Source organism: Propithecus coquereli, unplaced genomic scaffold, assembly GCF_000956105.1.
Source record: "Propithecus coquereli isolate 6110/MARCELLA unplaced genomic scaffold, Pcoq_1.0 Scaffold388, whole genome shotgun sequence".
Lineage (NCBI taxonomy): Eukaryota > Metazoa > Chordata > Mammalia > Primates > Indriidae > Propithecus > Propithecus coquereli.
Window position 1 is genome coordinate 1,146,451 of NW_012149596.1, and position 17,825 is coordinate 1,164,275.

Sequence of the window (17,825 nt, forward strand, 5' to 3'; positions counted from 1 at the left end):
GAGAGAGAGAGAGAGAGAGAGAGAGAGAGAGAGAGAGTGCGAGCCTAGAAGCAAGTATATGCCAGTAGCTATGAGTACACTATGAGTACATTTAGCTCCCAGATGTTGGCTTAAAATACTATTAGGTACGGCTGGAGCTGGGAAAGAGCAAGCTATGTCTGGAGGTAACGTCAGCGGAAACGTCAGAGTAAGAGCCTAGGAACATCCTTTCCTCCATAAAAACAATGAGAACACTGGCAAAAATTGTCTAAACCAACTTTGTCAGAACTCTGGAAATTGACCAAAATTTACAATTCAGGAAGCATTTATTCAAGAAAAATGGCCGAATCTTGGAAAGAATAGTAAACGTTGTGGCATTTGATTTTTCCCTGTACCCACCCCCTTCTCCCCACCTCTGCAAGAGCCTTGAAAACCAACAGCTCTGCAATCCCATTGAAAACTGGCAGCCTTGCAACCACTGGAGGAGGCAGAACGGGGTTGGAGTTCCTCCAAAACCCCATTCCCTAAGAACTATCTTTATTTGACCTGTCTGGCACTTTTCTGGAAAATCCCCACAGGGCTCATCTGGTACAAACAGCTTTCTCTGGGGACACCGTTCAGAAACAACCAGCAACAATTATTTAACATAGCAGCGGCCTGAGGTAGCGATAACGTGGAGGCTAAAGTAACTCCATCAGACGCTAATCTGCTATGTTGACTTCTGAATAACTTCCAGATCCAGGAATTCCACTAAGATTGCCACTTTATCTGCTTTTCCTTGTGTAAGGGCACATGTTTACCATAACTCCTGCCCGTAGGTCAAAACAACCTTGATGTTATCGCACAAATTACAGGCTATGACATACATAAATCTGGACTTCCTCGGGGACAGTGTTTGCTTTTTTCCCTGTGTTTGGGCCACACTTTTTGTTTTTTTGCATCTCTCATAAATTTTTGTTGAAAACTGAACATTTTGATAATATAATGTGACAACTCTAGAAATCAGACTCTTCCCCCTCCCCGGGGTTTGTTTTTGTTGCTTTTTGTTTGTTTTCATTCTTGTCTTTTCCTGGAAGGTTGATTTTAATTGTCCTGTACCTTCCCTATAGAGCATGTATGCCCTTTTCCTATAGTATGTAAGCCCTGGGTCTCGGGGTTAACAGTGCAAAGATCTAGCTGTCTTGCTGCTGCCCAAGACCACGCATCTGTCCACAAGTTCCCCAATAGATCACCCTCCACTGACAAACTGGATTCGTCTGTCTCATTCTTTGGTTTCTCTGCTCCTTCTGTGTCTGGGGGTCGCTTTGCACGTATGGCCATTTCACAAAACAGATAACATTTAGGACAAATAACAAGCTGACCAAAAAACTTAAAATGAACATCTAGGTAATGAGATGTCCATAGGAGGCCTTGAAAAGCTCTGGCATATTCGTAGGCATCTAGAAAGCCACAAATATGCATGGGCTGTGTGCACGGCTAAGATCTCTGGTTGACCTCGAAGCTCTGCACAAGCAGGAAGTGAAGGCTAAGGCCAAGTTGTAAACAGTCTGCCTGAACATTAAAGGTACACTCCAACATGTACACAGAGCCCATCAGCAAAGGCTGGGAGACTTACTGTTCCGGGTGTTTAAAGAAATATCTGTCCAGTCATTAGCTGATCACTAAGCTAATGGAGCAGAGACTTCAGTGGCCACACATGACAAAGAATACAGACTTTACAGAATTAGTTCAAGAAAGTCACTAAAAAACAAGCAAAAAGCAACAAAAAAACCCTGGGGAGGGGGAAGGATCTGATTTCTAGAGTTGCCACATTATATTATCAAAATGTTCAGTTTTCAACAAAAATTTATCAGAGATGCAAAGAAACAAAAGGTGTGGCCCAAACACAGGGAAAAAAGCAAACACTGTCCTTGAGGGAGCCCAGATGTTAGACTTAATAGACAAAGATTATAAATCAGTGATTTTTAATATTTTCAAAGAACTAAAGGAAATCATGTCTAAAGAACTAAAGGAAAGTATGAAAATGCTGTCCTAATAAATAGAGACTATCAATAAAGAGAAATTATGTAAAAAAGAAATTCTGAAGATAAAAGCATAATAACTGAAATGAAAAATTCATTAGAGGGGTTTCAATAGTAGCTTTGAGCTGGCAAAATAAAGAATCAGTGAATTTTGGCTGGGCATGGTGGCTCACACCTGTAATCCTAGCACTCTGGGAGGCCGAGGCAAGGGAACAGCTTGAGGTCAGGAGTTCGAGACCAGCCTGAGCAAGAGCAAGACCCTGTCTCTACTAAAAATAGAAAAAATTAGCTGGGCAACTAAAAATAGAAATAAAAAATTAGCTGGATATTGTGGTGCACACCTATAGACCCGGCTACTCAGGAGACTGAGGCAGGAGGATGGCTTGAGCCTGGGTGTTTGAGGTTGCTGTGAGCGAGGCTGACGCCATGGCACTCTAGAGTTTTTTGAAACTCTGTCTCAAAAAAAAAGAATCAGTGAATTTTAAAGATAGGTTAGGTAAGATAATCCAATCGGAGGAAGAGAAAGGAAAAAAATAAACAAAATGAACAGAGCCCTAGAGGCCTGTGGAACACCATCAAGCATATAAACATGAACAAAATGGAAATCCCAGAAGGAGAGGGGAGAGAGAAAAAAAGGTGCAAGAAAGAATATTTGAAGGAAAAATGGCTAAAAACCTCTCAAATTTCATGAAAAACATTAACCTATGCATTCAAGACGCTCACTGAATTCCAAGTAGGATAAATTCAAAGAGATATATATCTAGACACATCATAAACAAGCTCCCTTCCAAGTACTAACCAGGCCCGACCCTGCTTAGCTTCCGAGATCAGATGAGATTGGGCACATTCAGGGTGGTATAACCGTAGACCAGCATAAACAAACTTATGAAAGACAAAGACAAAGAGAGAATCTTGAAAGTTGTAAGAGGGAAATGATTCATCATATACAAGAGATCCTCAATAAGACTGGCAGCTGATTTCTCATTAAAAACCCCAAAGTCAAAAGGCAGTAGGACAACATATTCAAAGGGCTGAAAGAAAAGGACTGTCAACCATGAATTCTATAACCAGCAAAATTATCTTTCAAAAATGAAGGAGAAATTAAGACATTCACAGATAAATAAAAACTGAGATAATTCATCACTAGCATGCTTTTCCTACAAGAAATACTAAAGGGAGTCCTTCAGGCCGAAATGAAATGACATTAGACAGTACCTCAAATCTACATGAAGAAATAAAGAGCACCTGTAAACATAACTTCATAGGTAAATATAAAATGCAGTATAAATGCATTTTAAAATTTATAGTATTTTTCCTCCTATCTGATTTAAAAGACAACTGCATAAAGCAATAACTATAAATATATGTTCATGGGCACACAATGTGTCTTTTTTTTTTTTTGAGACAGAATCTTGCTCTGTCATCTGGGCTAGAGTGCCGTGGCATCAGCCTAGCTCACAGCAACCTCAAACCCCTGAGCTTAAGGGATCCTCCTGCCTCAGCCTCCTGAGCAGCTGGGACTACAGGCATGTGCCACCATGCTTGGCTCATTTTTCTATTTTTAGTAGAGACAGGGTCTCACTCTTGCTTAGGCTGATCTTGAACTCCTGATCTCAAGTGATTCTCCTGCCTCGGCCTCCCAGAGTGCTAAGACTACAGGCATGAAACACAATATGTAAAGATGTAATTTGTTTGAAAATAACAGCATAAGGAGGGGTGAAGCAATGCTTATATACAGGCAAAGTTTTTTTTATATTACTGAAATTAATTTGGTATTAATTTTAACTAGAGTGGTATAAATTATGATGTTAATTGTAACCCCCAGGGAAACCACTAAGAAAATAATTTTTAAAAAATACATAGGAAAGAAACAACAAAAAAATTAAAATGGTACACTAGAAAACATCTGTTTAACATAAAAGGAGGCATTAATAGAGAAGTACAAGAACAAAACATTAAGATATATAGAAAATAAATAGCAAAATTGCAAACATAAATTCTACCGTATCAGTAATTATATTAATGTACATGAATTAAACATTCCAATTAATAGGCAGAATGGATGAAAAATGTGACTCAACTATGTACTATCTGTAAGAGACACATTTTAGATTCAAAGACACAAATAAATTGAAAGCAAATGGATAGAAAAAGATTTACCATGCAAACTGTAACCAAAAGAGAGCTGGAATGGCAATACTATCAGATAAAATGGACTTTAAAAGAGAAATTGGTACTAGAGATAAAGAAGGACATTTCATAATGATAAAAGGGTCAATCCATCAAAAGGATATAACAATGATTAACATATAAGCACCTAACAACAGAGCCCCAAAATATATGAAACAAAACCAGGCAGAATTGGAGTGAGAAATAGACAATTCAACAATAATAGTTGGAGACTTCAATACCCCACGTAAAGAAATGGGTAAGACAACTAGACAGAGGATCAACCAAAAAAAAACTTGAACAACACTATAAACCAACTAGACATAACAGACATCTATAGAACACCTTACAATGGCCGAATGCACATTCCTCTCAAGTCCACATGGAATATTCTCCAAGACAGACCATATGTTAAGCCAGAAAACAAATCTCAATAAATGTAAAAGGACTGAAATCATACAAAGTACATTCTCTGACCACAACAGAATGAAATTAGACATTAATAACAGAAGGAAATTTGGGAAATTTACAAATATGTGAAAAGTAAATGATGCACTCCTAAATAACCAATGGGTCAAAGAAGAAATCACAAGGGAAATTAGAAGATACTTTGAGATGAATGAAAATGAAAATACAACAGGCCAAAACTTAAGGGATGCAGCTAAAGTTGTGCTTAGAGGGAAATTCCTAGTTGTAAATATCCATATATAAAAAGAAGAAAGATATCAAAATCAATAACCTAATCTTTCATCTTGAGAAATTAGAAAAAGAACAGCAAACTAAGCCCAAAGCACGCAGAAGGAAAGAAGTAACAAAGATCAGAGTGTAAATAAATAACATGGAGAATAGAAACACAATAGAGAAACCAATGAAACAAAAAAATTGGTTTGTTGAAAAGATCAACAAAATTAACAAATCTTTAGACTAAGAAAAAAAGACAGAAAATTCTAATTACTAAAATCAGGAATAAAAGAGGGGATATTACTACTGACCTTACAGAAATAAAAAGGATTATAAGAGAGTACTATGAACAATTGTATGCCAATAAATTGGAAAACTTTTCGAAATTGACAAATTCCTAGAAAGACACAAACTACCAAAACTGACCCAAGAAGAAATGGAAAATCTGCATAGACCTATAACAAGTGAAGAGATTGAATTAGGAATAAAAAAATAAACTCTTACAAAGAAATGACCAAGACCAGATGTCTTCACTGGTGAATTCTACCAAGTGTTTAAAATGAATATAGATACAATAATTCTCAAAAAAAATACTAACAAACATAATCCCACAACATATAAAAAGAATTTACACCATGACCAAGTGAAATTTAGCCCAAGAATGCAAGTGGCACTGGATGCAGTTGCTCACGCCTATACTCCTAGCACTTTGGGAGGCTGAGACAGGAGGATTGCTTGAGGTCAGGGGTTTGAAATCAGCCTGAGCAAAATCAAGAGCCTGTCTCTACAAAAAAATAAAAAAATTAGCCAGGCGTGGTGGCGCATGCCTGTAGTCCCAGCTACTTGGGAGGCTGAGACAGGAGGATCACTTTAACCCAGGAGTTTGAGGTTGCAGTGAGCTATGATGATGCCACTGCACTGTAGCCTAGGTGACCGAGCAAAACCCTGTCTCAAAAAAAAAGAATGTAAGTGTCTACACCTAGACATATCATAAACAAACTTATGAACATATCAACTTGCATAAAATTCAATTAATGTAATACATCATATTCATAGAATAAAGCACAAAACCCACATGATCATGTCAATAAACACAAAAGTGGCATTTGACAAAATCTAATATCCTTTCATGATAAAAACACTCAACCAACTAGGAATAGAAGGAGAACTTCATCAACACTTAGGTGCAGTTAATATATGCTAGATGTAGCGTTCTAACCACTTTACATTTATTAAGTAATCTCCTTGTTACACCAGCTCTATGGAAGTACGTACAGAGTGTTTAGTAACTTTTCCTATGTTAGGCAGCTAATTAGTTGTGGGGCTAGGATTCCTATACAGAAATTCTGGCTATGGAGTCCATGCTCTTACTCACATTCTGCTCTACTGTGTCTCAAAGAATGCATAATAATAATAATGATAAACCAAATTGGGTTTCCTTAGAACTAATGATACAATCTTTATCTGTAAACTTAATTCGTAATACTGTTAACATATCAGTGACCATAATTTGTAATACTGGTAAGTGTTTGTAATATTAATATCAATGTTTATTTAATGAAGTTGGTAATATTGGGTCAGTATTGATATTTAATTATAATTTTAGTTATAAAATTGTGCTTATTTGCATAAATAAACATAATTTGTCTCGTTAGTAAAAATTTGCAAAATTAGTTGTAAAATCTGATGGCATTAACAACACTGATTCAATTTCTTTTTTTTTCTAAAGGCTCAATTTCTATTTGTAACTAAAATCTGATTAATAACTGTGGTACTCATAATTTATATTGGTAATCTTAATTTGTATAATTGGTAATAATTTGTATCTGTAACAATATTTTATACTGTTTGTACTAATAGTTTAATTTCTTTTAGTAATTATAACTTAATTCACAACATAGGTACTAATTGTTTATATTGGTAAACTTAATTTGTAACACTGGTAATCAATTGTAATATTAGCTGTTATATTTAATGATATTAGTAATAGTTCAATTTCTATTATTAAGTATAATATAATTCAAAACAGGCACCTATAATTTATATTACAGCATAGTTTGTAATGTCAATAATCATTTGTAATAATATCTATAATCTTCGATAATGCTAGCAATGATTATTTGATTTCTATTAGAAGCTATAACATAATTCATAACAGGTATTCATAATTTACATCAGTAATAATAATTGCAGTATTGGTGACAATTTGTAATATTAGTGATTATATTATGTGATATAGTAACTAACAATTTAATTTCTATTTATAAACAATTTATACCATTTATACTGATAATTTTTATCGGCAATCCTAATTTGAAATACAGGTAAGATTTCTTTTTCTAAAAAATTTTTTATTTTCTTTTTTTTTGAGACAGGGTCTTGATCTGTTGCCTGGGCTAGAGTGCAGTGGTGTCATCATAGCTCACAGCAACCTCAAACTCCTGGGCTACAGCAATCCTCCTGCCTCAGTCTCCCAAGTAACTGGGACTACAGGTGTGTGCCACCACGCCTGGCTAGAAATATGGGTAAAATTTCATCAGGAGGAATATTTGATACTCTTAGTAACAATGATTTGATTTCTCCTATATGTAATATAATCTGATTCATTACATTAATTCTGTGAATTTAGAAATTGATTTTTAATACTGGTAAAAACAGATAATATGAGCAACAGGATCTGATAAATATTGGGATTGATGATTTAATTCACACTTGTCACTGTAAGGAAATTCATGGCATCAACAGACCCTGTCACCAAGCAACTTCATGCCTCCACATTCACACAGCGGCTGCCCTCTCCGATACCGTACCACCGGTAACACACACATGGGTAATGTTATTGCAGTACTTACGACTCTTTTCCCTCCTTCCCACTCTATTTCCTCCAAACTCACCATTTCTTTGTGATTGGGGTAGAAGGTCTGATCGATTAGAGGGAATTCCTCTGTCCCCAGCTTCTTGTGCAGTCGAACCATCTGGGCAAACTATGAGAAGCAGGAGAGACAGGCCCGTGAGTCCTTCACCTGGAAGGAATCTCTGAGCATCTGGACGTCCTCGCTTCCCCCAAATCAGGGTGCTTTCAGGCTCCCACGTACATGCACAAGCTATTCCCTCTGCCAGTGGCACTCTTTCTGTCACTTACCACCCAGGGCTTGTCACAGAAGTTGTAGACAGAATGTAAGGAGTTAACACTGGGGATTCCAGCATATTGCAGCCCGATGACCAAACTGCGGTAGTCTCCGTTGCGCGCCATGCTGAAGGCGTGCTGGCGGATCAGCACGAAGTCTGGCTTCAGAGACCTGGGGTGGCAGGGGTAGGAGTGTTGAGGGTCCCCCCCCAAGAAGTTTCCCACCACCCTTGGAGCAAGGACCTAGTTTCTAAATATCCACAGCTCCTAGAAATTGCAAAAATGGTTTCTTAACCTCTGTGCACACGCTCAAGCTATTCCCTCTGCCTCATGCACCCCTTCTACCCTTTTCTCACCTGGTGACCCCCTTTAAGCCTTTCCTATCTGCTCCCCTCCTCACCACGGTCAGCCTGCAGCTCACCCACTCAGCTCTGACAGCGCCCTGGTCACAATCTCTCAGCCTACCAGCTGTCTTCAAAGTTTGCTGCCCAGAATAAATTCTAACCTCAGGGCCTCTACAAAGGCTGATCCTTCAGCCTAAAACATCCCACCCCCTGCTAGATATCTGCATGGATCATTCTTTCACCTCCTTCAGGTCTTTCCTCAAATGCCCCTGACGCTACTGGGCCACCCCATCCAAACCGAAGACCCCACCACCATCCAACAATCCTACATCGGCTTTACTGCTATATTTTTCTTAGCTCTTTCGCATTTTTAAATTTATTTGTTTATTGTGTGTATCCCACAGTAGAATGTAAGCTTCATAAAGCCAAGGTTTTCTTGTCTTTCAGTGTGTAGAATAGCTCCCGGCACAGAGTAGGTGCTCAATATGTATTTGTTGAATGGAAAGTGCTGAAAGCAGCACCTGGCATGCACTTAGATGCTTAACAAATGTTTGTTTAATTAATAATTGAAAAGTTTGGCTTGTGGTCTGCTGGGGTCCTTGGCTCTTCTTCTTCAGAAAAGCTATCTCTCCATATTCTGCATCTAAGTTCTTGCTCACAGAAGGATGGGTGGGGAGGTAGGGACTCTCCCCCAGCTCTCGGGGAGTCCTTACGTCTCTCCCATAACACCAAGGTACTCTTCTCATACTCACCGCATGACCTTCACCCCATTCCGAAGAACTTCCATGTCCACAGAGAATCCACCATTGGCATGAGCCACGAGGTTGAGATCAGAGAATTCAGCCTGGGAAGGAGAGAAAATTGGTGATTCACCCACATCAACAAAAAAGATCACTCAGATCGCAGTCCGGGCAGTTGGCTTCCAGGTCCACCTGCCCCAACTTACTTGTTCTACTTTAATGTCAATTTCTCCATGGATCTTTTTCCCTTTGAAGTATTTTGCCCTGGAGAAGAAAAACAGAGCACATGCATTAATGCTCAAATCTCAGAACGGAAGACAAAACCCAGGCCCGTCCCTTGACCTCTTTGCCCCTTTAGTGCTACTAGAGAAACCATAAAGTGCTTTAGAAGTGTTGCAATACTTTGAAAAAATCAACAGTGCTTTGTGAACAATAAAGTCTGTTGTAATCCTCACGGAGGTCCATAAATGTTAAAGGACATTGCAAACCATAAAATGTCCTTAAACCACAGAGAGCAGGCATTTCCCGAAGTATAGTCTGCTCCTCACACTGCTGTTGTAAATGTTTTTGAAAAGCTTTGCAAAACGAGTAGTACTATGTAAATTAGAACATATTTTGAAATTGTAGGGAGGTCTGTAAGTGGCAAGGAACCTTGGAAAACACGTGTCTATGAGGTGTGCCTGTGTCTGTCTCAGGGCTTGTGTCTGTTTGTGTGGCCTGAAGCATCTCTCTGCTCTCTGGCCCTTCCCCAAGGAGGAGCATATTCGTCACCATGCGTGGTTGCATGCTGGGAGGGACACGGCCGTGGGTGGGCAGCTGCATCCTAAAGGAGGAGCAGATTGAGGGGGGCAGGCTGGGGAGGTTCTAAAGAAGCCAGTGTCGCTGGCAACGATGGGGATGGGGAGGAGTGCAGTTGAGGATGAGGGGAAGCCACAAGAGGGAGGAGGAGTAGGAGCAGCAGTAGGCATATCACGAACCGCTCACGAACTGCTATGTCATTGTCCCCAGGCCCATCCCCAGCTGGGCTTGGTTTCTGGTGGCCTCCTCCTCCAGGCCCAGGATTTCTACCCGACAGGCTTCTCCACAGATGGAATCTCATCCCCAGTCGTGCTTCTCATGGAAGGGGGATGAGGGGACGAGACACTCCCAGTGCCACTGGTCATTGACATGCACACAATTGGGGGACTCTGACACATCCACCCCGCACAAATGGACGCTGGTGACTGACACATGCGAGAGACCCCAAGTTCAGCTATTTCCTTTTCCTCTCTGTCTCTGTCTATCTGTCTGTGTCTCTCTCTCTCTCTCTCTCTCACACACACACACACACACACACACACACACGCATACCCCGTCGCTGACACCATCCCCTCACAAGTGTCGGAAGAGAATCTCTCACCGACCTGTACGTTTTTCATCTATAAACTGATGCATGAGGATAAGTGCGTATCATTGTTTTTAAAACTTTTCTGACCATAAGTGTAGTGGATACTGACGTGTTCTGCTCAGGCCTCCTCTTCAGGGCCAATGTACCTTGACTATCAGCTGCTGACAGCTCATGGTTGTCCCCCCACTGAGAACTGTCTTCTGTCACAGGGAACTGCCTTGGCCAAGGTCACACCTGCTTCGCGAGGGCAGCCCATGGCTTATATCCGGTCTCCGAGGGGGGCAGAAAGTCCGGCCTGCTCGCCTCAATCCTGGCGGGCTCTGAAGGACCATCCCAGTCCAGAGCTCCCCTGAGAACCAGCTGAGGCCTCTGATGCAACCGCATGGTGGACCAGCCTCTCCCTCCGCCCGGCCCTACCCTCCTCACAGGTGCTGAGCCCAAAGGCATCCCCAGTATGCCTCCTGCATGCACATCTCTGCCTCAAAGTCTCTTTCCAGGGAGCCCAACCTGAAACAGTGGGCCACGGAAGTCAGCCTACAAAGGCGCTAATGCGGTTCTGGAGCTGGGTCACCCAGTAGCCAGATGGCAGTGAGGATCCGCCAGTGGTGAGAGGCGGGAAGCAGACAGCCCCCGACGTGCTGGAGCAAGGCAAAGGGCTCTGCAGCAAGCCCAGGCTGTGGTGCAAGCAGGATGCCACTTAGGCCATATGATCTGGCAGACCCTATGACATTGGAGGTGTCAGCAGTGGGGAAAGATGCCGTGTGGGGCTTCTCCTCTTCTGTGGGAGAGTACAGCGCAGGCCCCTGAGGTTTGGGAGCAGCAGTGCCTTCTCCTCATGGTGGCCGTCATGGGTTTCTGGTGGAAGGGAAGGTACTGGCTGATGAAATGTCCCTGGCACTTGACAGGTGTGAGGGAAATGGTAACCAGACTTGGGTGACTATTCCCTAAATGCCACCGAGTAGCTGAAGAAAGATCTGACACACTCAGGGTGAATAATCATCAATTCAAGGCAAACTGTGAAAGGCAGAGGAGCTCCCTGGCAGCGTTTAAGGAAACCCTGCTCTGCAGCCAGAGAGCAGACAGCGAGGAGGACCAGGCTCAGGATGAATTGTAAGTGCAGTGGAGCTTCAGAGAAGGTTGAATTCTCAGGCCCAGCACGTCTCCTGTGCCATGCTGAGGGCCCTAATAGGACAGGAGTGGGCCCTGAGGCTTGGGATGGGGATATCTGGGCAGACACAGTTAGACACTTTGAACTTACAGACTCACCTGAACCCACTGGCCTGCAGAAGTAGACCACTCTCCCTCGTTAGAAGAATATCGACTTTCTCTCTGCTTGAAGATAAAGCAGAGGCCTTGAATGAAGCAGGTGCCTTATAAGACGATGACTGCCCCTCTCAGAATCTACTCCCACCTCCGCTCCTGGAAACCAGACCAGAAATTCGGGCCAAATCCCAGAGCGACCTTACTGGAGAGAGTCTAGGCTTGCAAAGGAAGGAGAGAAATGGTAGGTGGAAGCTGAAGAATGTGGCTAATCTGTATCTGCAGGAGCTAGGGAAGTATGCATGGGACTGGATCCTGAGGACAACGGTTCAAGGGAGTGGAACAGGAGGCTGGAGCGCTCTTCCAGGATGCAGAAATTAAAACCTTGGCAAGGACCCTAAGAGATGTTACTAACACACTGCTAGCATGACTCTTGGAAGCTTGGAGAAAACAACGGCCCACACTAAGCGAAGCAGAAATGCCAGAACTTCCATGGCAGACAGTGGAGGGAAAGATCAAAGGGCTCAAAGAAGCAGACATGTTAAAATAGATATACTACTTAAGTCTGAAAAACCCACCAGATGCCTATGTTCCATGAGAGGGTGCACAGGATACGCCCAACTTATGAAATCAATAAGAAATCTGCAGGTGACAGTGACACCAGCCATGTTGAGAAGCACAGTAGCAGAAAGGTAATAAATGAAGTCCTGGCCCAGGTCCCGCTCACAGTGTGTCCACTGGGTTCAGAGACCCATCCAGTGGTCACTTCCCCAGTTCACAAATGCATAATTGCAGGGACATACTTGGTAGTTGTCAGAACCCCTGCATGGGTTCCTTACCCTGTGGGATAAGAGCTATTGTAGTAGGGAAGTCCAAATGGAAGTGTCTGAAATGGCATATACCCCCGTGCCCCAATCCAAACAGTTAATCAAAACCAATGTTGTGTGCATCCTAGGAGGGATGGTGGAAAGATCTAAAGGATGCAGGGGTGTGGGTCCCACCTTATCTCCATTGAATTAAGCAGTTTGGGCCCTGTGGAGGCCGGACGGATCCTAGAGAATGCTCGTAAACTCCTGCAAGCACAACCAAGCAGTACCCCTGATTGCTCCTGGCATGCTAGACATTCTAGAGCAGATTAATACGACCTCAGGTATGGCAGGTGGCCACTGATTTGTCAAATGCATTCTTTTCTATTCTGATTAGAAAAAGGGATTAGAAACAGTTCACACATGAGACTGACAATAATATTTGTTGATGGTCTTGCCATAGCGCTATGTTAACTCTCTCAGTCTGCATCATAATATAGTCCAAAGGAACCTGGGCCATCTGGACATCCCACAGAATATCACACTGGACCACTGTATCGATTACATCAGACTGTGCAAGATGAGCCAGAGATGACTAACACATTGCCTTGAGAAGACACATGCACTCCACAGGGTGGGAGATATACCTTACAAAGACTTAGGGTCCTGCCACATTAGCAAAATTTTTAGGAATCCAGTGGTCCAGGATATGCCACGACAGCCCCTCCAAAGAATAGGGCACAGTGCTACATCTCACACCTTCCGCCGTAAAGAGAAAAGCACACCACCTGGTAGGCCTTTTCGCATTCTGGGGGCAGCATATTCCACACCTGTAGATACTGCTCTAACCCAAATTCTAGGTTACATGTAAAGCTACCAGCTTTGAGTGGGGGCCAGAGCAGAAAAGGGCTCTGTAGCAGGTCCAGTCTGGGTGGTACAAGCAGTCCTGCCACTTAGGCCATATGATCTGGCAGATCCTATGATACTAGAGGTGTCAGCAGTGGGGAAAGATGCCATGTGGAGCTTATGGGACACCTGAGTGGGAGGCCCTCAGGGTTCTGGAGCAAGGCCATGCCATTTGCAGCAGAGAATCATATGCCTTTTGAGAAACAAATTCCACTGCAGTACTGGGTCCTGACAGAGACAGAATGCTTGACCATGGAGCACCAAGTGACCACGCATTCAGAACCTCTCATTATGAGCGGGGTCCTGCCAGAGCCACCAAGCAATAAAGTCAGACAGGCCCAGCAGACAGAACTGAGCCCAGGTAGGACCGAGCAAGGTACACGAGCAGCTAACACAGATCCCCATGTCTTCTACCACTGTCGTGCTAGTTAGTGCCTGTCCCTCAGCTAAGGGGGCTCGTTACAACGAGCTGATGAAAGAGGAAAAAGCCTAAGCTTGGTTAACAAATGGGTTGTCTTGGTATGTGGATGGAAGCCAAAAAGTGGCCAATGGCTGCACTATAGCCCCACTCGGGATGACCTTGAAAGACAGTGGCAGAGCTCCTGGTGGGCAGAGCTTCGGGCTGTGCACCTCATCATCTACTTTGTGTGGAAAGAGAAGTGGTTTAAGATTAGAATATATATATATTTTTTTCACTTATGGGCAGTGGTGAATGGCTTTGCTGGGTGGTCAGGGGCCTAGAAGATTGGAAGAGCAGGACAAGAAAGGCTGGGATATAGAAATGCAGGTGGACATACAGGAGTGTGCAAAAAGTGAGGAGTGAAGATCTCTGTATTGTGTGTTAACACCCACCAGACATCGTTCACCATGGAAGTGGCACCAGGCAGCCAGGTAGACAGGATGAGTCAGCCGGATGATGTCAGCCAGACTCTCTGACCAGCCACCACAGTGCTAGCAGATGGGCACATGAATGAAGTGGCAATAGCAGCAGAGAGAGAAGCTGGACATTACTGAATGTCCAACCTGTCAGCAACAGAGATCGACACTGAGTCCCTGATATGACACCATCCGTCAAGAAGACCAACCAACCCCTTGGTAGCACGTTGACTACATTGGGCCCCTTTCACCCTGCAAAGAGTAGTGATCTATTTTGACTAGAATATTCCACGTATGGGTTTGCCTTTTTTAAATGCAGGACCTTAGTCATCATTGCTGTCCAAGGGCTTACACAATGTTTGATCCACCAGCATGGGACCCCACATAACACTGCCTCAGACCAGAAGACGCACTTTACGGCAAAGTAAAGGAGGTGCAAAAGTGGGCCCATGACCATGGAATCAGCTGATGGTGTTACATACCATACCGCCCAGAAGCTGCTGGCCTGATGGAGCAATTTGTTGCAGCCATAGCTAAGACCCCGGCTTGGAGGTGATAACATGCAAGAATGGGCACACCATCCTTCAAAACACAGTGTAAACCCTAAATCAATGACCGCTGCAGGTGCCATGTTCCTAACAGTTAGAATACATGGGTCTGGGGACACAGAGGTTAAAGTAGGAGTGGCCCAGCTTACCAGCAATCCCAGTGATCCATTTTTGGAATTTGTGCTTCCTGTTCCCTCAGGGCTCTGCAAGGTTAGAGGTCCTGGTTCTCCAAGGGGGAACACTGCTACCAGGGGACACAGCAAGAATCCCATTAAACGCTAAGCTATGATTGCCACCTGGGCACTTCAGGTTTCTCATGTCGAGGGACATGAAGAGGAGTCACTGTCTTGGCAGGGGACATGGCTGACCCGGGTCATCAGGAGGAGGCAGAGCTGCTGGCACACAGTGCGGGCAGGGAGGAGTATGTTTGGCACCTGGGTGATCCACCTGGGCATCCGCTGTTGTTCCTGGCTCAACGCTGACAGCAAGCGGACAGTGTGGGGGTCTGCACAGCAGCCACAGCCTGAGAGGACTAACAGACTAAAGGCTCAAGGATCCCTCAAGGATGAGGTGAGCCACTGAGACCAATAGAGGTGCTAGCTGAGAGTGAGGGGAATCTAGAATGTATGACAGGGAAGGAGACAATGAATATCACTTATGGCCTTGAAATCGACTGCAGCAGCAGACGCTGCAGTTCATCCCACTACTATACCCTTTCAAATTTCCCTCAGAAAACAAGATGTTAGAATTCTGGAAATGCTGTTCCCTGAAGGGGTGAACTTGCTATGAGAAGCAAGTGGATCTGAGCAGTACGAAGGGTGACTATATGCTCCCCCCAGATCCTTACCTCACCACTTCAGGCCTTTACATCTAGCCCCCAGCTTCTAGGATATCTGCCGCTGACAGCTCACGCCGTGTCCCTCCCTGGGAATTGGCCTCTGCAGCTGGGATTTGCCTCACCCAAGGCTATGCCTCCTCCAGGGGCCAGCCGACAGCCAATGACTGACGCAGAAATACCAAAGCCTGGCGGCCTCCTCAACTGGGACAGCTCTAATGGGCCATCCCAGCACCAGAACTTCTGAGAGGACCGGCTGAGGCCTCTGTTGTGGTTGCATCACAGCTCAACTTTTCCCTCTGCCCAATCCTCCTTTCCACACCACCTCCCCCACAGGTGTTGTTTCCAAGAGCTCTCCCCAATAAATCTCCTGCGTGCAAATCTCAGTCTCAGGGTCTGCTTCCAGGGAAATCTATCTAAAAAAAGAAGCCACAATAAGAAATATAGTTTATATAACCCACTCTATACATATGTATATAACTCATCCTATATATGTAATATATTATATAAGACGTTATACAACAAATATAAGACAATATAGAATGTCTTATATAATATGTAACATATAAAATGTTGTATATTACATATTATGTGTATGTATATCTAGAATGTATACAATGTATACATACATATTGGAAAGAAAGTTTCAGTAAATAATTACCTTTACTATGTGCAATGCAGTCTGATATTTCCTATTCTATTTTATTCCATTTCATGAAGAAAAACATATACATATAGATATATTATATACTATAAAGCCATAACATAACACATGTATTATATAGTATATGCCATGTATAATATACATTACAGATCATATATTTTATTGAAATAACAGTTTTGTTAAACAATGACTCCACTTACTATATGCAATATATTGCTATTTTATGTTTTTATTTATCCAACTTCATGAAGAAAGTGAAATGCTGGTCATAAGCCAATAGGTGACCCACAGTTTGAAAAACACTGGGCTAAATTAGCTCTAAAAGGGGGAGATGAGTCTCAACTCAGAGTTTGCAACTTTAAACCATGGAGGGATCGAGACCTAAGAAGGAATGAGAGCGGTGAGGTCTGGTTGGAAAGGTGTCAGGCTGTATTTAGGTGTAGTTTGCATTACAGACTTGGCACAACTCCTCCTCCATTCCTGGCTGAAATCCCTAAAGCTTGCATGGTTCTGAAGGTCTGCAAGTTGGTGAAGCAGGTCTCTGCTTCTCATGCTGAGCGTGGTGTACACAGGCTCTCTCCTTTTGTCCACCCCACCCCACACATAGTAGACACTAAATAGATATTTGCTAGATTGACTAGAGGAGAAGACTGGAGGGGCTGCTGGGATAAAGGGGGGCTTCTGGGGTGCCAGAAGGGATGGATCTTTCGCTGAATTCAGCAGGTGTTCAATAAATGCTTGCTGGGCAGATTAGAAGAAAAAATGGAAAACATTGGAGTTGCAGTTATGGGGAGGGGAAGGGACTTGTCAGTGTTGGATAGATAATAAATGCTTGATGGAACAAGGAAAAAGCAGCAAAGAACCTGCCTGGAGGGTCGGAGTGGAGAAGGGAAGTGTAAAGGACAGTGGTTACCAATATCCAGCAGGGGCCTCATTAACGTTTGTTGACTTCAATGGAGCAAATTTAGCCAGGAAGATAGCAACTCGGTGAGTGGACGTTGGTGAAGGAATTATAGCACGTGCTCAATAAATGCTTTACAGATTGATGGAGAAAAGAGCGGAGAAGCCTGCTGCAGGGATGAGAACAGAATACAGTAAGAGATTAATAAGTGCTTTCTGGGTTAATTGGGAGAGGAAAGGTCAGCTGGGAAGATGGCTACTAAGTGGGGGAAGGGGCCTACTCAGAATAAATGGAAAACAGTACACGGTATGAGCTTTCGGGATTGTGTAGTGCGAAAGGCAGGATGGAGACTGTTGAGGGGGGAATTAGGACTACCGATGGGGAGAAGAGGCATTGGATACAGGGTTCTTAGTAGTATACAATAAGTGCTCATTAAATGATTGTGGGGTTGAATGGAGGAAAAGGTATAGTGAGGCCAGCTGGTGGTTGGCATTAGAAGGAAGGGAAGCTGAAGGAGAGTTCTTCCTAGTATATAGTGGTGTTTAATAAATGCCTCCCACATTCTGACACATGCAAAGTCT

At 43.2% G+C, this 17,825-nt stretch overlaps 1 protein-coding gene across 2 annotated transcripts in view; it reads right to left on the reverse strand.

Moving 5' to 3' along the window:
• Positions 1-17,825, reverse strand: part of SYN1 (synapsin I) — a 43,372-nt gene that overhangs the window by 22,990 nt on the left and 2,557 nt on the right. For both annotated transcript variants that reach the window (XM_012652330.1, XM_012652329.1), the window contains exons 2-5: positions 9,268-9,325; positions 9,074-9,165; positions 7,993-8,149; positions 7,745-7,834 (exon numbers count right to left, since the gene is read on the reverse strand). In XM_012652330.1, the coding sequence (XP_012507784.1) occupies positions 7,745-7,834; positions 7,993-8,149; positions 9,074-9,165; positions 9,268-9,325 (397 nt within the window). The remainder of the gene's footprint in view (positions 1-7,744; positions 7,835-7,992; positions 8,150-9,073; positions 9,166-9,267; positions 9,326-17,825) is intronic.